The 20,885-nt window shown below is 38.8% G+C and overlaps 2 protein-coding genes across 2 annotated transcripts; both read left to right on the top strand.

The window, feature by feature from the left end:
- The first annotated feature begins 9,236 nt into the window (after window positions 1–9,236).
- LOC107811444 (anaerobic nitrite reductase MHB1-like) lies at window positions 9,237–11,574 on the top strand. Its single transcript, XM_016636369.2, has 4 exons — window positions 9,237–9,394; window positions 10,093–10,207; window positions 10,357–10,473; window positions 11,285–11,574. The coding sequence occupies exons 1-4, from the start codon at window positions 9,297–9,299 to the stop codon at window positions 11,411–11,413; spliced, it is 459 nt and encodes a 152-aa protein (XP_016491855.1). The 5' UTR covers window positions 9,237–9,296; the 3' UTR covers window positions 11,414–11,574.
- A 4,473-nt stretch (window positions 11,575–16,047) lies between these two features.
- Window positions 16,048–18,760, top strand: LOC142181782 (uncharacterized). The gene is made up of 6 exons (XM_075255311.1): window positions 16,048–16,157; window positions 16,523–16,670; window positions 16,966–17,268; window positions 17,387–17,506; window positions 17,564–17,764; window positions 18,251–18,760. Exons 1-6 carry the CDS (start codon window positions 16,048–16,050, stop codon window positions 18,758–18,760), a joined length of 1,392 nt encoding a protein of 463 aa, XP_075111412.1.
- Window positions 18,761–20,885: the final 2,125 nt, after the last annotated feature.

Here is a 20,885-nt window from a genome sequence, read left to right as displayed (position 1 = left end):
GATTATTATTGGGACGAGCCCTATTTGTTTAAGATTTGCACCAATGGTGTGATTCGACGATGTGTCCCGGAAGAGGAGAAATTGGGTATTTTGGAAGCTTGCCATTCCTCACCCTATGGTGGCCATCATGGCAGGGCGAGAACGGTTTCTAAAGTGCTTAGTTGCTGATTTTATTGGCCTACTTTGTTTAAAGATGTCGATGATGTGGTCAAAATATGTGATGAATGCCAACGAGCCGGTGGAATTTCAAAAAGGGATGAAATGCCCCTAAATACAATTCTCGAGGTAGACATTTTTTATATTTGGGGCATTGACTTCATGGGTCCTTTCGTGACCTCTTGTGGAAACACTACATTCTGATGGCGGTAGATTATGTCTCCAAGTGGGTTGAAGCCATGGCTTTGCCTAACAATGAAGCCCGGAGTGTTGTGGAATGTCTTAAAAAGAGTATCTTCACGAGGTTTGGCACTCCCCGTGCTATCATTAGTGACGGGGGATCTCACTTTTGCAACAAAGCTTTTGATTCATTGCTAGCCAAATATGGAGTTAATCACAAAGTAACCACCCCCTATCATCCTCAAGCTAGCGGTCAAGTGGAAGTCTCCAACCGAGAAATTAAGAGTATCTTGTCTAAAACTATAAATGCAAATAGGACCGATTGGTCGAAAAAATTGGATGATGCTCTTTGGGCCTATCGGACAGCTTACAAGACTCCAATTGGTATGTCCCCATACCGGTTGGTGTTTGGGAAAGCTTGTCATCTTCCGGTGGAATTGGAGCACAAGGCTATGTAGGCCTTGAGGAAGTTGAACTTAGAATGGGATGTTGCTGCAAATCTGAGGGTTGAACAACTTAATGAGCTCGATGATTTTAGATTCCATGCATACTCCAGCTCGTCCTTGTATAAGGACAAAATGAAGTACCTTCACGACAAATATGCTCGGGGCAAGGAGTTCAAAGTTAGGGATATGGTTCTCTTGTTTAATTCCCGGTTACGTCTGTTTCCAGGTAAGCTCAAGTCAAAGTGCAGTGGGACATTTGAAGTTGTGTTCGTGACCCCGTTTGGTGCTCTTGATCTTAAAAACAAAAATGGTGAAGTCTTTAGAGTCAATGGTCACCGGGTCAAGCATTATCTCGGAAAGTTTGATGGCAGTCATGTAGTGGCGCTTCTTCAGCTAAAATGATGTAGTGGTAAAATGTGTCGTGCCGCGACGTTAAATTAGGAGCTTCTTGGGAGGCAACCCATGTGTAGCTTATGATTTTTGAGCTAACTGTTTGTGAGATGTTGCAGGGATTGTGTTGAAACAGTGCAAAACAAAGTTGGAAAATGGCATAGTCTCTGAAGATTGCCAGCACGGCCGTGGTGCATTTTGTGCGGTCCGCGCTGGCATCAGTCAAAAGGGGGACTCTCTGATGTTTTTCACCGCGGCCTCAGTCAAGTTAGTGCGATCCGCGATGGACTGACGTGGCCGCGGTACATGTCTGTGCGGTCCGCGTAGGCTTTATCACGAGGGGTCACACAAATAAACCCAGCGCGGTCCGCGGTCACTTTTGTGCGACCGCGCTGGTAGGTGAGTACGGGTCCTACTGGGGCTCTATAAATAGAGACCAAGGGTCTCATTTTACCCTTTTTGTAAATTGGAAACCCAGAACCCTAATTCTACTTTTCATCCCCGTAAAAAACTGAGATTCTTGCTTATGTGGATATATTGCATTCATTCTTCATAATCCTGGTAACATTTCATGCATTTTTTATTATTACTCTTTTATTTTTATTTTAATTGCTTGCTAGTAGTCTGTAACTTCTTTGCCTTCACAATTGTCTTCGAATTGTTATTCTAGGGTAGCTTCCATGTTAGTTTGAAATAACTAAGGATTGGGTTCATGAGTAGGGACAAGTAGGGGTAAAACGTTGAACAAAAATAGAACAAAAGCATGCAATCCCTAGTTTACTCACTGAACCTAACCCAGTGCGGCCCGCGGTTGCCTTAACGCGGTCCGCATTACACTTCCACGCGGTCCGCGATGCTTGAATGACTGAGGAACAACTTGTGTCCAGCGCGGTCGCGGTAACGTTTGTGCAGTCCATGCTGGCCCACCGCGGCCGCGACCCCATTTTGTGCGGACCGCGGTGTGAGATTCAGAGAAGACCATTCCTGAGGTTTTGATTAGTGCGGCCCACGGTCGCCTTAGCGCGGTCCCCGGTGCCTCCAACGCGGCCGCAGTCCTAATGGCGCGGTCCGTGGTGCCTGGTTCTGCAGCAGTGTCTGCAACTTTCATTTTGCTTCTGCAATTTTAATTCAGTCACATGTTTCACTGCCTGTGCTTCAACTAACAATGTTAGATGTGTTTGTTTGCAGACAATGGTAAAACAATGAGGAAGAGGTGCTAAACAACCCGGCCGAGGTGACTCCTCCCTGGGAGGGAAAGGGAAACAAGTTAAACTCACTTCCCGACCTAAACTGAAAACAAGGAAACAAATTGCTATAGACAACCAATCGGGGAGTGAGCACGTACCATCCCAGGACCTCTCTTCTGATTCAGGGCTAGCTACTGTAGTCCCGGATTCACATACTGCCCAAGCCCCACAACGTATACATTTTGAGTCGTCTGATGGCTCAGCAGCAGGCAGTGGTGAATACTCCACCTCCTCCACAGCTTCAGTATTTGGGGAGAGTGCAGAAGGCGGGACTAATAGTGATAATGAGGTACCGAGCAGTGGGGTGCCCCAGGTTGGGGGTGTTGAGAGAACTAGAAAACCTGAAGTTTGGGAAGATTGGTTTGTCAGCCAGGTGGCGTTCCACAAATTTAGAGAATGGTGGTCGGCACGGAAGTTGATACTTGAGCGGAGCTTTATTGACAAAGACCTTCTACCCCTAAACCCCAATGTGCATAGACAGTTCCAAGCTCGAGCGGGTTGAGAGTTCTTTAAAGACAATTGTTTGAAGGCAAATGAGCATATGGTCAAGGAGTTTTACAGCAATGTGGCTCATATCATGAAAGTCACTAAAGTAACGAAAGTGAGAAACAAAAATGTGGTTTTCATCGGGAAGGCGTTGAATAAGTATTTGGGGTTCATTGACGAAGATGAGTCCATGTACAATGAAAAGTTAGCAATGGGCGAGGAGGTTCGTCCGTGGTTAGCTTCGTACCTGGCAATCCCGGGTACGTTTCAAGAATGGCTACAAGCAGGGACCAAAATACTTCGGAGAACTTTCAACTTCGAGGCTAGAGGGTGGTTGACCTTTGTATGCAGTCGGCTCGACCCGACCACTCATGATCAGACTATTCCACTTGCCCGGGCGGTTCTTATTGCTTCTATTATGGCAGGTTACCCTATCAATGTGGGAAATGTGATGTCCCGCACCATTTCTGCAGTCGGGGTTGAGCATGACCGGAACTACCCTTTTCCCAGCACCCTTACTATGTATTTCCGGGACTTGGAGGTGGAGAAGAGACCGTTTGACGTCAAGGTAAAACCTGTGGCTCCATTTTCCTGGTACAGTTTGAAGGGGCCAGACAACCCCAAAGACAAAAGTTACAAGCCGTCTTCCTTTACTCCAGCTGGCCAGTCTGAGGAGCCAGTGGTGGTAGTGTCTTCGGTTGAGCCCCCCACAAAGTCTTCCACCATGCCTACGGTCACCACTGCTGATGATTTGCCTCCAAGACCCTCCTCCTTTGCTGGCCCAGTACTTCAGTTGACACGGGGGTCCCTTCTTCCCGAACTCATCCTTTCACGGCCCAGCAGTTGAGCCAGACACTAGCCAGTTTGAACAACTATATGTCAGCTACGACATCCAAGTTGTCTACATTGTCTGCTACAGTTGAGGCCCATTCATCACCTTTCACTACTCAGTTTCCTCAGTCTATTGAGGACACATTGCAGAAGCTCTTGGAAAATCAGGAGAAGATTATGAGGACTCTGGACGCCTTGAATATGGCTGTTGATTCACATGGCAAGGCTTTGAGGGAGCTTGCCAAGGAGCACAAGAATATGAGGAAGTCAAGGGAGTCCAAGGAGTCGATAAGAGTGCTACGGACTGATGTGGACAGGCTAATTGCAGACCAGATGCCTTTAGACTTGTTATTCTGGGATCCAGCCCTAGCAGCAGCACCAGTGCCACAGCCACGGTAGGAGCAGGAGCAGGCACCCAGGCCCCCAAGGAAGAAGAGGAAGCTCCCTAGTTTAGTTGGTGAAGTTATTGAGCTACCAGACCCACAGGAGACCCCCTCTAGTGATGCACATATCAGTCAGCCGGTTCAGGAGCAGGCCCCAGTCCTAGCAGGAGATCGGGAACCAGTCTGAGGTTCCCATACATACAGAGGACTTGGGGACCACTGATGATCCCATACAGATGGACCAGGCCTAGGGAGATCCTATATCCTTTCTGATGTTTTGATATTTATTTGATAGTTGGCATTGGGACAATGCCAGCTTTTACTCGTAGGTGTGCACCCTATTTTTTCTGGATGACTATATATATATAGATTCTTGGTTTATTTTTATTGATTTTGTGTTTTTTTTTTACTTTGGGCTGTATATAACTTTATATTTCTGTATATATTCATCCCCCGTTGTATATTCTACTCCCCTATTGTACATATTCATTATATTTTCTATTTTTGCTAAATTTTCATTTTTAGATTTGTAGTTAGGCTCGTAGCCGCTTGTTTTGATTTTGGCGTTTCCAATAAGCCCTTGGTTTTCTTAATGCCACGGTTCTTTCCAAGGGTGGAGTATTGTGCAAACCGGGTGGCTCTTCCCAATGATAGATGGTGTGACAACCTTCTTAAGGGTTTGAGTCCGTTTCTTTGATTATTCTTTTGTTTTTGATAAGCGTAGTTAAAGGCGCCTCAAGCAAGGTTTTACTTGGGCCTAATACATTTGCCTTTGATCCTATGGTCAAAGACATAATGTTGTGTTCAAGATGGTGAAAATCTTGGCTTTGAGACTCTTGCGTTGACCAAACGATCATCGTGTGGTCTTTTTGGATCATTGAGTGTTTAAATCATAACTAATGTCGTTGTGGGCCCTCGACTCGATGTCTTTAGCAAATCCCTAGCGTGTGTGGTGAGGAATTGAAATTTGAGTCCAAGTCCCGAGCCAATGGTCTAGAACTTGCCCTGAATATCTGTTGAGGCGAAATTCCTAGGTGAAATTTGACTTGAGAAATGATTATAGGCTCTCCTTGATCCAAATGCTAAGTTGAACAATTTTATAGCCTTCCAATGAAATAATCCCTAGTTAACCCTTTTGAGCCTTAAACTTGTTTCTTTTAAGAACCAATGCTACAAGCCTATACCCGTTCTAAACGATTACCCTCTCTTGGCAGCCAAATCTTTCCTTGAGTAATGGAAAAAATCTAAGTTTAGGGGGAAAGACAAGAAAGGAAGCAAAGCAGTAAGGTACAAAAGAAAGAAAAGAAGGCAATGAAAAAGCAAGAAAAGAAAAAGGACAAAAATAAAGTCCCATGTGAACAAGAATAAAAAGGGATTCAAGGAAAACAAAAGTGAAAAAAAAGAGGTGTGGAGAAAGTAGAAAAGGGAGAAATGTTTTGAATTGTATAAGAAAGAGTGACAATGTGTCTCTCTAACCCCTTGTGAAGAAGTGAAATCCTCAAAAAGAGCCAAGAAAATTGTGCCGAAATGAATCAAAAGAAGTGCTTAAGGGAATATTGAACCCACATGAATAAAAATATGTCCTACCCTTGCCTAAAAGCCTTCAAAAAAAATGATTCCACAAAAGTCCTATTTGATCTCAAGTTGAAGGGAGCTTACATTAGTGAATACTTACATAAGGGGCAAGCATATGGTACTTAGAGCCGGACTTGTGAGCTTCCTTTTTGAGAGAGATGAGTGAAATTTCATTTGCTTCGATTTGTGTGTCAATATTTAAAAGGTGAGGTTTGCTTGGGGAGAGTTGAAGATGTGAGAGTTTGGGTTCCACAATGACCAAAGTAAGTGAGAAAAGCTCTTTGATGAAATGTGCCAACTCTTGATGCTCTTCTGTCGCACTTGATCCATAGTTTTCAAAGTTTTAAATGTGTTAATGATGCATTCGTATTGAGGGCAATTGTTAGTCCCAATTGATGGTTGTTGAGGTTATTTAAGGATAGCTGGAATTAATGGGATGTTCCTTTAAGGGGTGGGTCTTATTTATTTGCTTGAGGACAAGCAAAGGTTTAAGTTTGGGGGAGTTGATAAGTTAGGATTTTAAAGTGTTTATGTCCCTACTTGCCTATGCTTTGAGTATAAATTGATACAAAAATAGTCCCAAAATGCTCACAAGTTGTGCTTGATTGCAGGGTTGATTGACAAAGCGGCGAGATGTCAAAAATTGGCTCAAAAAGGAGTGAAACGTGCTCAAGTATCAAAGACCAAGAGAAGTGAAGAAAGAGGGGCCTAGTGCGGACCACGTAACAATGATCGCGGCCGCACTAGGAGGTTCAGAGACTGGACATTTTCGAGCCTAAGGTCACGCGGCCGTGGTAGGATTCACGCGGCCCGCGGAGAAGCTTCGCGGCCTCACTCCATTTCTGTGTGGTCCGCGTTCATAGGGTTCAGCAAAGGGGCATTTGTCCTCATGCGGTGCGCGGTCACGTCTGCGCGGACCGCGCCAGTTGCCTTCGCGGCTGTGGTACACTCCCACGCGGTCCGCATACCCCAGTTCAAGTCATCAAACAACTGAAACTCAAGAGCCAGTGCGGTCGCGGTCCGTTTTGTGCGGCCCGCACTGACCCCACAAGGGTATTTTTGTCCAATATTTCCAGCCTACTATAAATAAAATATTTTACAATTTTTTTAGGGGGGAGGTCAGATCTGAGAATAGGAGAATAGTTACGCTTGGTGTTGTAGCCATTTTTGGCATATTTGCTTCCCATTAACAATAGATTATTGTAGTTTCTTCTTAGTAATTAATTAATATGTGTAGTTCTTCATCTATTTCTTCAGTTTCTTCTTTAATTATGTGTAGCTAAACTCATTAGCTAGGGTTGTGGCTCAACCCTAGTGTGGGTAATTGATGGGTGTTGCCATCTAGGGTTAGATTGACTATGGGTGTTTGTTATTTGGGTTGATTTTATGATTTAATTTAGAATTGGTGGTTGCAAACACTGATTAAAGCTTTGTGGGTTCAACTCTTCTTGAGAAAGAGAGTTTATGACCTCAAAATTGACCCAACAAGGAATTGGGATGGACTCATGAGAAATGATAGTCCCAATTAACGGGTTAAATCTCGAGAGAGTAATCACCCTACTTGAACCCTAGTTGGTTGGTCTAATTTGCCAACCCAATTGGTCTCGAGAGAGTCAATTGGGTAAAATCATTCTTTCTACCAAGAGGTGTGAAAGTGGGTAAAAAATTGTGCAACGATTATAGCATAACCCCCAAACAAGTCAATCGAACCTAAGTAACATCTACTCGTCAATTAGCCACCAAGGTAATGCCACAACCCTAGTGCTCTTCCTTCCCATTAATTACAACTTAGCAATATTCTTCTAGCATAATTTAACTTTAATCTGTAGTTTTATAATAGTAGTTATAAATACAAAAACTCAAAAGATGATTGAAGTGACATTAGAAGCACAACTACAACTCTAGGCTAGAGAAAATACAACTCCACTACTAGCTCCTTGTGGAAATTCGATCCCGGACCTCTATTCGGGTAAAAGCTATTGCGATCCGCTCTTCGTACCATAGTGTAGTGTCGAGTTGGCAGCGATCAGGTGACAAGTATATACTCGGGCTTATATATAAAAAATTAACCGGCTTAGACTCTTAGGCTTCTTTGATGTACTTATTTGGAATTGTTTGCACTATTATATCTTTTATTCGTCATGTCTGCTATCACATACTTTATTTGAAGTTGTTGTTACATGTCACAATCTTTACTTGTCGAGTTTCCTCTCCTCAGGTGGCTACTTATGTATTTTGCCCTTTTTAGTCTAAAGTATAATTTTTCACCATTTACAAAACCTAAGCATTTTGGACTTTTGTTAATTTATGTGTTAAATCTTAGACTTTATTGAATTTAACGTGAAGAAGAAACAAAGTTAGAACACACAAAGTTAGCCTTTGCTCACGATTTATAGCTCGTGTGGACAAGCTTCTAAAAATAGTTTATTTTGAGAAGTTTTTTTTCTTTCTCAAAAGCACTTTCATTAAAAGTATTTTTAGGAGAAGCAGTTTATGTTTGACTAATTAATTTGAAAAGCACTTCTGAGCAACCATTAGTGTTTGATCAAGCATTCAAAATGTGATTTTAAGTGTATTTTTCTCAAAAATGCTTTTGGAGAGAAACTACATTTTTCTGCTTCTCCAAAATGCTTTTGCCTCTACCTAAAAATACTTTTTTTTTTTATAAAAATTGGCCAAACCCTTTAAATTTAAAACAAAAACACTTTTTGATGCCTTGAAGAAGCTTGGCCAAATAGGCAACTAATGAAATGGAAACGAATAAAGTTAAATGAAATTCTCAACAAGATTTAAACAAATTTCTAGTTTAAAAAGTGTTAAGAGGTGGTTTATTCTAAGTAAATCTTAATTCTTAAATTTGAAAGTGGACAAATATCATTAAATTAGATGTGATGAAACTAAAGTAATACTATATTGGAGGTCAGCCAAATCTGAGATGTTTAATAATTACATTTTGGTGGGTATTTGAGTATCTAATACTCCTTTCATTTCAATTTATGTGACATGTTTAACTGAATACGAAATTTAAGAAAAAATAAAGATTTTTGAAATTTGTACCCTTAAACAAGTTAAAAAGGGATCTAAAATATTTGCGTGGTCATAAAACTTTTCGTTAAGTGTAAAATTAGAAATTTAATTAAAATATTTCTAAATTTAGAAAGGAGTAAATTTTTTTGGAACGAACAAAAAATAGGTTACCTAAAACGGAAGGAGTAGAAAACAGCCTTAGTTGAGATATTTTAGGTGGCCACTCTGTATTTGGCCTTAAAACATAAAAAACGAACTCTATATATTGACTGTTGCTCTCCCACTAGACGTTCTCTGATGCTATTTGTCAACCATTTAGAAAACCATCAATTACGTCATCACTCACTAAAGCCCACAAAAGCAATCAAAAACCATGTTCAGCCTCCAGTCCCTGGTTTTCATTTTCATCTGTATTTTCCATTTGACTCTTATCTTCCACACCATGTGGTGGGCTCTCCATCACCATGAAAGGTTAAGCACTTCAGTCAAAGTACTATATATACACAGCGTATTCCCAGCACCATGCATATCCAGTCAGGAAATTCACATACTCACTTTTTATCCCAAAGATCATCATGGGTAGCTTTACAGAAGAGCAAGAAGCTCTGGTTGTCAAGTCATGGGATTCCTTGAAGAAGAATGCCGGCGAATGGGGTCTCAAACTCTTTCTCAAGTACGTATGCACACTCACAACTATAGCTTTTATTTATTTGTTTAAAATATATATCTTTATGAATTAAACCAAGGTGGCAGGTTTCTACTCTCTGTCATTTTCTTTATTTATTGTCCAAATAACCATATATATATATAACGCATTCTTCGACCTAAAACTTTTATTTTTTATGACCTATTTTGTGTACACGACCTCTAGACTGGTAGACAAGAGTAGGTTGTTCCATTGGTCAGGGGCGGACCTAGAGCATACAATACGGGTTTTTGGGAACCCAATAACTTTTGCATAGACCCTGTATTTATATTAAGAAATTCACTAAATATTTGTAAATATCTGTGAATCCAGTTATTATTGCATATTAATCTAAAATTACGGTATGGACCAATAAGCCTCAAATCATGAATCCGCGTCTGACAGTGGTGAGCACCCTCCACTTCCAACCAAGAGGTTGTGAGTTTGAGTCACCCTAAGAGCAAGGTAGAGAGTTCTTGGAGGCAGAGATGCCGATGATCTATCGAAAACAACCTCTCTACACCAGGGTAGAGGTAAAGTTTGCGTATACACTATCATTTTCAGACCGTACTAGTGAAATTATACCGGGTTGTTGTTGTTGACCTCTAGGCTTTCGATCGGTTTATTTGAATTGACTTGTTTCCTATGCTTGAATATATGATGGATGGATTTTTTATGCTTTTTAGGATATTTGAGATTGCACCATCGGCTAAGAAACTGTTCTCATTCCTCAAAGATTCAAATGTGCCCTTGGGGCAAAATGCCAAACTCAAGCCTCATGCTAAGTCTGTCTTTGTTATGGTAACAATATCGTTACAGTTAGCTGCTACTCCTTCCTCTCTACGTTACGTTCTTTACCTTTTTCGTTAAATCAGCTAAGCTAAATACAACATGATTAATGTATTATACACTGATGTCAATCTTTTTTTCATTTATTTGTTTCACTGAAGACTTGTGAAGCCGCAGTTCAACTTAGAAAAGCAGGAAAAGTAGTGGTGAGGGATTCAACTCTCAAAAAGTTGGGTGCTACGCACTTCAAATACGGCGTCGTTGATGAGCATTTTGAGGTATAATCTCCCTTGCATTAGGCTATACTTGACGTACCAAAACGATTTTCCCTTTTCAAGTAAGAATGAGTGATTTTATGGTGTGTCTCACCCGATTGATATTAATTGTGTAAGGTCTTTTTTTTTCTCATTGCGGACCCATATCTTACATATTTGGGTCCACAAAAATCTGGAATTACAAAGTTATGAAACAAAAAAAAAAAACTTCACACAATTAGTGTTTAGTTGTGTGAAGCACAAAATAAAATGTTTCACTAAGAATGGATCTTCTTAGTACTATAAATGTCATGTTTAATGGAGTAATACATAACTGACTTTTTGATTAATTAGTGTCCGAAATCAAATCTATCAAAACTTCTTTTTCAAATAAAAAGCTTAAATTAAATATTTCAAAAACTATAAAGAGACAACAACACGAAAATTGCATTGAAAAATCAACAACGGTCCAAGATGACTAATTTTGACATTAAGGATATTTTAAAAAATTGGTGAGTGCCTCTGTTAGGCATTCGGGAGATGGTTTCTCGACTAACGAGTTATCTGTCATGTTTTATAACCACTAGAATTATAAAATACTCTTTTGGCTCTTGTATCACTAAAGGGGCTTACAATGTTTCCGCTATAATTATAAATACTCGAAATAATCTCATGCAAATTAATCTCGTGTTTTTTATTTTTTTTCTCTAATTTCTCTCATAATTGATTTTAGTTTTCTTTTTCCGCCTTAAAAATTTAATTTGATAGCTAAAGGCGCCAACTTTCGAGTGTGTAATTGACAAAATAAATGACGGAAGAATGTTTGAATTGACAGGTAACAAAGTTTGCCTTGTTGGAGACAATCAAAGAAGCTGTTCCAGATATGTGGAGCGTTGATATGAAGAATGCGTGGGGCGAGGCCTTTGATCAGTTGGTCAATGCTATCAAGACCGAGATGAAGTAGACTTCTTCATCCTATCCTACAAAGTTGAATGCAAACATATACTAATAGTATTTGTTTTTTTCAAATTTTCATCAAAATGTAATACGTAGCTCCTGTTGGGTTATGTCTTTCGTGTATGTGTATGAAATACTATGAATTACTACATTTTTCTAAAAGAGGAAGGTCATACTCGCATCGCATGTCGGTGATGTTACGAGAAGTACCTGGTGAGTTTTAGACTAGATTTCACCTTACCTCCTTAAACTTTTAGGGTAGGGAAACAATCCCCCTCACCTTTTTGAAAGAGAAAGGAAACTCTCTTTAACTCAAAAACGAACCAAAAAAATAAAAAAAAATGATCCTTGTCAGAATTTACAAAGTGATCCTTATCACTTGATTTAGGACCGCTAGGCCATAAATTTTGCCAAAATAAATTTGGAATTTATTTGGCAAATATATGTATGACCATAGATTTTGCTTACATTTTGGCAAAATTCCAAATCCCAAATTTTAAATCCCAAAACCAGCTCAATAGCTTGTTTTGGGCCAAAATATCACTATTACATTTTTTAAAAATTGTCCTAAACTTTTACATTTTATAAAAAACCCACCATTTATTATTTTGTAACAATTTTATTTCGTCTTCTCGGTCTTTTGTATCAAATTTATTTATGTTCAGGACTATGATTTGCGATAATATGATAAATGTTATTGATAATAATTCTGTTGGGTATTTGTAATAGTTTTTAGAACTTGTGGGTATAAGTCATGTTTCATTTTTTTCCAAAATCAATTTAAGAAATATGTTATGAGAACTGGTGTTCAAACACATTTTCATCTTCAAACCAAACTTCACCCAAATCAAAATTTTTAAAATAAATTTGGAAATCTATGGCCAAATGCTAGCTCCGTGTTTACTATTTTCCTGTTCATATAACATTGGTATATATATTTGTTGCTCTACTTATTATATACTTTTATTCTATTGTTCACGTATACCTATGACTTTAGTTGACTTTTTCTAATGCAAGACCCCGAGAGCTCTGCCAAAGTAGTCAGCTCCTTATTGCCCTGTTGGGTTAGAACTAAACCACGTCGGAAATTTCTGTTCAAGATTCACAGCCGCTTCTAGCTGACATGCCATCATCTCCTATAGTTGGTGTATCGGTGGTAAAATGACGTAACACGTGGAATATTTGAATGCTGATATAGCATGACACGTGAAATAGTGATATAGAAATAAGTGATATCCTCAATTAAAAGAATTAATTGGGAGAAAAAACCACGGGGAGAAATACCCAAAGACCGTACAGAGAAGAGAATTAGACCTAACAGTTGACAAAGAAGAGATGAGGACAGAATAAATAATGAACAAAAGGAACGAAAGATACATGAACTGTAAGTAAATAAGGAAGGATAATCAGAATAGTTATATGGTATTTATAGCTATAAATATGCCAGTTATAGATATCCAAGATAATGGGCAATCAATATCATTATGCCCATAATAAACCCAAATTACGTGGGAAAACCATTATAATTGTACATTCATATATAAGGACACAATTTTATTTGTAAAGATAGATCTCAATACTATTGAAATATACTCTTTACTTTAATGCTTTTTCGAAATTCTCTATCTTAATTTTACATTTTGATCATCAATTAGTTCCTTTGCCATACTTATCAATTTCTTTAAATATCATTGTGAAAGTGAAGTAAAATTTGGCTATTAGTAATCCGTTTTCTCCTAAATTTAGACTTTGGTCAAGAAACATATTTTTTTGTTAAACAAATTGGTTCAGTTACCGGAAATCTGATAATCTTTTCACTTTACAAATTATCTTTATGACAAGCAATCATGCCAACTGTCAACGAAAAAAACCAGCTAAATCCACAGGACGGAGAAACTCCACAAATCCCTTCACCACAAGAATCTCCTCGACTGTCCCGAGAAGGGACACCTGAAAGATCAACAACACACACGAATGATCATTAAGGGGACGAGCAAACTATCGAACAAGACGCTTTAAAACAATTGATCGCAGAACACGTGAACAACGCTCTCTAAGATTTTATTAGGGGATTGCCAACTGCTCCACCAACTCCTCCTCTAACCAATACCGCAATCATAGAAAACCTATGCCCGGGACTTGCCAATTCAGAAAACGGAGGAACTCCCAGTGAATCTCGTGATGGAAGGTTAGGTACACCAAATAATTCTGATTTACAAAGTTTGGTACTAACTTTGCAGAAATAGCTAAAAGAGCAAAATAATCGCATAGAACAAATACCTGACGTACCACCCGTGATTAAAGGTGTAGATATTGATAAATATCCACAGCAGCCCTGGAAGCCGAGTGCAACACCTTTGCCGATTCGTAAGAAGATTAAAATTCCTGATATTCTAAAATATGATAGAACAACTGACCCACGAGATCATCACGTAACCGTGTTTACATCTGGCGTGAAAGGCAATGATTTAACTAAGCAAGAAATCGAGTCAGTTTTGGTCAAAAAAATTGGTGAAACACTCACGAAAGGAGCATTAACGTGGTATTCTATCTTACCTGAAAACTCTATTGATTCTTTTGCTGAGCTTGCAGATTCATTTATAAAAGTACATTCGGGGGCTCAAAAAGTTTAAAAAAAAGGAGAGAAGACATCTTTAAGGTAAAACAAGGAAACACAGAACTACTCAGATAGTTTGTGGATAGATTCCAATGGGAGAGGATGATGTTACCACGAGTACCTAAAAATTGGGCGGCCAAGGCGTTTGTAAGCAATCTAAATGAGAAATGTTCAGAAGCCACGAGGAGTCTGAAAGAAAGTTTGCGAGAATTTCCAGCAACAACTTGGAACGACGTGTATAACAGATACAACACGAAGCTGCGAACAGAGGAAAACATAGTTGCACAACCAAGGGTTGATGAAAGAGCAGGGTCAAGATGCTCAGAATCAGAAAAAAGGACCGGAAAAAATAGGTACGAGCCTTATATGGGTCCTGCAGGTCAAGATTCTCGTTCCAAACAAAAAAACTTACAATACAAATCGAGGTCAAGGCGAAAAGATGCAGGTTCTTCACCTAGATTCAGAAAGGAACGGGATGTGTGAGGAGACAATTTCAACACACATACGAGAATCTGAGACTATAGTTTTAGTGTTAGTACCTCCGATTTGGTGACTATTTTAAAAGGTATGGGAGATAAGGTACGGTGGCCTAAAGAAATGAGGTTAGATCCGAGCAAAAGATATCAAGATTATTGGAGTGAATTTCACAACTATCATGACCATAGAACAACATATTGCAGGTTACTACAAGGAAAGGTTGAGCATTTATTGAAGCAAGGTTATCTAACTGACCTGTTCAGCGAGAAAGGTAGGCAATCATATATGAAGAATAGACAAGAACCCCCAAAACCCCCATCTTTGAAAAGAACAGTCAATGTAATAACCGGGAGAGACGAGGTCAATGATGTGACTTATACAGCAACAAAGAAGACATCAAAAGTCACAGTCACTCATGGGAAGAAAATACGTCACACTTTGGAAGGAGATAATATAACATTTGATGATGAAGATGCGGATGGCTTGATGATTCCTCACAATGACGCACTAGTAATATCCTTACTTTTACACGATACTAACGTAAAACAAGTTTTGATTGACCCAAGTAGTTCCGTAAATATTATTTTACTAAGAGTGGTGGATGAAATACAAATTGACGACAAGGTGATACCAAAGGCCCGAACTTTATCTGGGTTTGATAATTCAAGTGTTATCATAAAAGGAGAAGTAGTGCTAGCTACGTTTGCAGAAGGGGTTATCAAGGATAGAAAGTTTCAAGTGATAGATGCAGATATGGTTTATAATATAATCCTAGGAAGACTATGAATTCACGATATGGATGTTGTACCGTCCACATTGCATCAAGTTATCAAATTTCCTTCAAAGTGAGGGATTCATCAAATCCGTGGATATTAACAAGCTTCGAGGAGTATCAATTATGTAATTGCTACCAGCACAATGAACTAGGTGGAAGGCAAGAAATAGCAGTTATAGAATTCAGTTGAGGATGTTGCAATACAAACCTCAACTGAAGGCATTCCAGCACAAGAGCCAGAAGAAAGTGAAAATATTAAGACAACTACCGAAGAACTCAAAGCGGTGGTGCTATTTAAACACTGGTTGGACAGAAAAGTTTTTAGGGTGTAAACCTGAGCACAAAAATGAAAGGTAAGTTAATTGAAATTTTAAGAGCTAACTCAATTTGCTTTGCTTGGCCGCATTCAGATATGACAGGTATACTGCAAGAGGTGATGACTCACAAACTGAACGAAGACCCATCATATCCACCTATCAAGCAGAAGAAAAGGAAGCAAGGATCCTTCAAAAATTAGGTGATCCAGGATGAGGTACAAAAACTTTAAAAATTGGATCAATACAATAGGTAAAATATCCTAACTGGCTAGCTAATACTGTGGCAGTACCAAAAAAATGGGATATTGCGAGTTTGTGCAGATTATACTGACTTAAATAAAGCTTGTCCTAAAGATTCATTCCCTTTACTGCACATAGATCAACTAATTGATTCTACCGTAGGACATGAGCTTTTAAGTTTTTTATATGCATATTCAGGATATAAATAAATAAAGATGGATCCTACAGATAAAGAAAAAACTTCCTTTATCATAGACAGAGGGACTTACTATTACAAAGTCATGCCTTTTGGTCTAAAAAATGCTGGAGCCACATACCAAGATTGGTAACTAAAATATTTCAAGAACATATGGGAGAGACTATGAAAGTCTACATTAATGATATGCTAGTCAAATCGACACAGGCAGGAGATCATTTCTAGCATTTGTCGGACACTTTTCAGATTTTCCGCAAGTACAATATGAAGCTAAATCCAGAAAAAATGTGTTTTTGGCGTATCTTTAGGTAAGTTTTTAGGTTTTCATGTTTCTAACAAGGGAATTGAAGTAAATCCTGCACAAATCAAGCTATAGAGGAAATACCCGATATACTCTCAAGTAAAAAGGAAGTGCAGAGATTAACATGAAGAATAACAGCACTAGGGAGATTTATTTAAAAATCATCAAAAAAAAGTTTTAAATTCTTTTTCAGTATTGAAAAAGTAGAATCAATTGAATGGACTGATGAATGCCAACAAGCCCTCAAGGACATAAAATCATATCTTTCAAATCTGTCTTTGCTAGCCAAACCGAAAGACGGGGAAAGGCTGCTTATCTACCTTGATGTGTCAGAAGTGGCGGTAAGTGCGTTATTGTACAAGAGGATAAAGGTAAACAATCTCCAATATATTATGTTAGTAAATCTTTTTTAGATAGTGACACACGATACCTTGATCTAGAAAAACATGCTTTAGCACTAATTATGGCATCTAAAAAATTGAGTTATTTTCAATGTCATCCTATCTCCGTAATAATAGCTTTCCCCCTGAGGAATATATTGCATAACCAGGAACTATCTGGTAGGTTAGCTAAGTGGCAATAGAACTCAGTGAGTATGATATCACATACCAGCCCAGAACTGCAATAAAATTGTAGGTTTTAGCAGATTTCGTAGAAGATTTTAGCACAAGTTTAGTTCATGAAGCAGAAAAGGGATTACAAGTATTTATTGGATCTAAACCAGTGACTTGGACTTTATTTACTGATGGTTCCTCGAATGTAAAAGGAGCATGCTTAGGTATTGTCCTAATTCCACAATCAGGAGAAATCATAAGACAAGCAATAAAATGTTATACTATCATTACTAATGAAGTAGAGTATGAAGCTTTGATTGCAGGTCTGGAAATAGCACGAGAACTTGGCATAGAACAGATTGTAATCAAAAGTGATTCGCAGCTTGTAGTTACCAACTGCAGGGGACTTACATAGCAAGAAAGGCACGAATGCAACAATACCTGGAAAAGGTATGTGAACTAGGTAGACAATTTCAATCGTGAAAAACTGTTCAAATACCCAGGGAGAGAATACAGAGGCAAATGCGTTGGCCAATCTCGCATCTGTTACGGAAGTAACAAATGCAGAAAATGCTATTGTAATACATTTGTTTCATTCGATACTTGATCAAGTCAAGAACGAGGTAAATTTTAATAATTTAACTTGGGATTAGAGGAACGAGTTTGTCAATTTTTTGCAGTACGTAATCTTGCCCGAAGACAAGAAAAAGTCACAGGTACTTCACCAAAAAGCTGCCTGGTATTGCTTAATTCGTGGAAACTTATTCCGAAAGATGTTTGGTGGACCTTTAGCATGGTGCCTTGGTCCTTCACAAACAGAATATGTAATGAGGGAAGTACACGAAAGGCACTGTGGCAATCGTGCTGGGGGAAGATCATTGGTGAATACTTTAATAAGAGCAAGATAATATTGGCCAAAAATGGAGAAAGAAGAAGAAAACTTTATAGCCAAGTGCGATAAATGTCAACGATATGCCAATAACATGCATCGCCTAGCAGAATTGTTACATTCAGTTATCGCGCCATGTCCTTTCATGAAGTGTGGCAAGGATATCGTAGGTCCGTTACCTCAAGCCAAAGGAAAGGTATGATTTCTATTGGTTTTAACATATTATTTTTCAAAATGGGTAGAAGCAGGAGCTTTCAAACAGGTGCGAGAAAAAGAATTCAGGGACTTTATTTGGGCGAAATATTATCCATCATTTTGGAGTTCCAAAGGAAATCGTGTGAGAAAATGGCCCGCAATTCATAGGCACAAAAATCACAGAGTTCTTTCAGAGTTGGAAGATTAAACGGATTACATCCTCGCCTTACCATCCCGTAGCTAATGGGCAAGCTGAGTCAACAAACAAAGTTAATATTAATAGCATAAAGAAAAGATTAGAGAAGTCAAAGGGCAATTGGCCAGAAGTGTTAGTGGGAGTATTGTGGACTTATTAAACAACTACAGAACAAGTACGGGCGAGACTCCATTTTCACTCCACTATGGCACTGAAGCCCTAATTCCTGTTGAAATAGGTGAACCAAGCATGAGATACACACATGCTATTGAGGAAGCAAATGAAGAAGAAATGCAGGTAAGTCTGGATTTATTAGAGGAAAGGAGGGAAGTTGCGCTAATAAGGATGGCGGCTCAAAAGCAGATGATTGAACGATGTTACAACAGGAAAGCAAATCTGTGGTACTTCAAGATTGGAGACTTCGTCCCCAAAAAGGTGTTTCGGTCAACGACAATGGCTAATGTGGGTAAGTTAAGTCCAAATTGGGAAGGCCCTTACAAGGCTCGAGGCATCGCTGGAAAAGGGGCGTATGAGCTGGAAACCATGGATGGCAGCATACTACCATCACATTGGAACACTGTTCATTTGAAGAAGTAATATTTCTAGGCAAAGGAAGTACCCACGATCAGTCATCACTCAGATATAATTTTATTTTGAGTTTTTGAATTTTACTAACAATTTTAGATGATAAACAAAAAGCTAGCCCGTACCAAATGATGATATTAGACCCGAAAGACATGCGGAATATTGAATTATTCCTGGTCTAGGTTACAACCTTTCTGATGGAAAAGAGGGATTAAGCAGTCATCATCTAAACATATACCTCCGAGCCTCGTGTGTATTTTCCTTTTCAGGGAATGGACCAAAAGGAAGGAACAATCTAGGAGTTCGAGATTTCATACTTCAAAGCTTTAACACTGGAGGGACTATACATAAAGGAAAAGAAGCTAAGAGTCAAAACTCAAGCCAAAGTGTCAAAAATCAAGCCTGAATAAAAAACCTAGAAGCAACCTTGAGAAGGTGTGAACTCGCAAGAAGGACACAAGATACGTTTCAAGTTCCTACGAGTTTTTAGGTTAAGGCCAAAAATTAGTCACATGATAACAAACCTGATTTTGTATTAGTTACGGGATAATAAACCCGATTTTGTATCTGAAAATCTGCTACAAAGAAAGCAGTTGTGACATTAATGTACAAATAATAGAGAAAATCATTTGCAAAATTTACACCAAAATGAAGATGAGATGTCATCTTCATCAGTGTCGCTTATATAAAAGGGCCCTCTTTTATAAAAGTTTGTGTTTATCAAAATCACATATTATTAAAGCATTTCTAAATGCAAGTTCAGATATCAAAGAGCAAAATAAAGGCTCACATATCAAATAAATGGTGAAAGTAACAGAAGATGATATATTAAACTTTGGGCAAAACATAGGTAATTGTTTGTCATTAAACCCCAAAACAAGATAGGGGTAACCAAAAAACAACCTTCCGAAAAAGAAAATAAACTTCCCAAAAGTTGAACAAACATGAAAGCAAGAAAAAACTAAGGAGCATCATCTATGGGAGCATCATTAATGGGAGTGGAAGTGTCAACTTGAGAAGAAGAGTCTTGGACATTAGCTTCACCAGAAACAAGGCCATCACCTGTGGGACCTTCATCTTCAGGTGAAGAAAAGCTTTGACATTGCTGAGTTTTATCAATTGCTTCTTCAGCTTTAACAATCTTAGCATTAAGGTCAAAACCCTACTGTTTGGCTTCCATTAGAGTCTCGAGGCGAGTGTTTAAAAAGTCCTAGCTCACATCTAATGACAATTTGTCTCGATAATCTTATAGTCCTTCTCCCATTGATCAATTTTAGATCTTGACTCTTCTTTTTCTGCTTCAGAGGCATCATAAGCTGTCTTCAAAGGAGTAAGAGAACTTTCCAAGAACTTAATCTTATTAGTAGAGGTACATAGATCTTCTTACGCTTGAGTATGTTTGAAATAATTCTCCCGTATACACCTCTTTTTAATTAAAGAGTTCCCTTAAACTCCTTATATCTTCAGTCGCCTCGGAGAGGACTCAAGTATATCCTTGTCTTTTCCAACTTGGCTAAAAGAAGATTTTTCAACTGCTAATCCAGCAGCAACCATCTTCATTTATTGCTCTAAGGCGTTCTTTTCTTCCGCCAAACTCTCTTTCTCCTATTGAAGACCTTCGAATTGACCATTCTAGTTATCAGTTTCGGTACAAAAGTCTACCTCTTGCTGCTCCATTTGAGAATTCCTTTTCATAAGTTTAGTGCTAATCAAGTTGATCTGTGAAAAAAAAAGAAAAGTTCATGAATAAGAAAGATAAAGGAACGGAAGTATAATAAAGATTGTACCTTCAAAGAAGAATGAACGATATCATTCATCCAAGTCAGGGAGCTATGCTTTCTAACTTCTTCTTCTCTACGGGACCAAACAAGGGCTTTAACCATACATCATCTTGACCCGATTTCTTTAGTAAACTCCCACCTTCAAGGACTTCCACAATAATTCTTTTCGTTGTCAACCTGCTGCTAGAGGGTCCAGTCTATACATGAGAAGCAGCCACATGAATAGCAGATGAGGTGGATGCAATTATGGGACGAACAATAGGAGGAGAAACAGGTAAAGACACGGGAGAAGTAATGGAAATCAAAATTGGAAGTGTAGCAAGGGGTAGTTCTTCAGAAACAGGCCCGGGAGTTTC

The sequence above is a fragment of the Nicotiana tabacum genome, chromosome 6, assembly GCF_000715075.1.
Source record: "Nicotiana tabacum cultivar K326 chromosome 6, ASM71507v2, whole genome shotgun sequence".
Taxonomy (NCBI): domain Eukaryota; kingdom Viridiplantae; phylum Streptophyta; class Magnoliopsida; order Solanales; family Solanaceae; genus Nicotiana; species Nicotiana tabacum.
The sequence above is the reverse complement of the archived record's forward strand: the minus strand, read 5'-3'. Positions and strand labels throughout refer to the sequence as shown.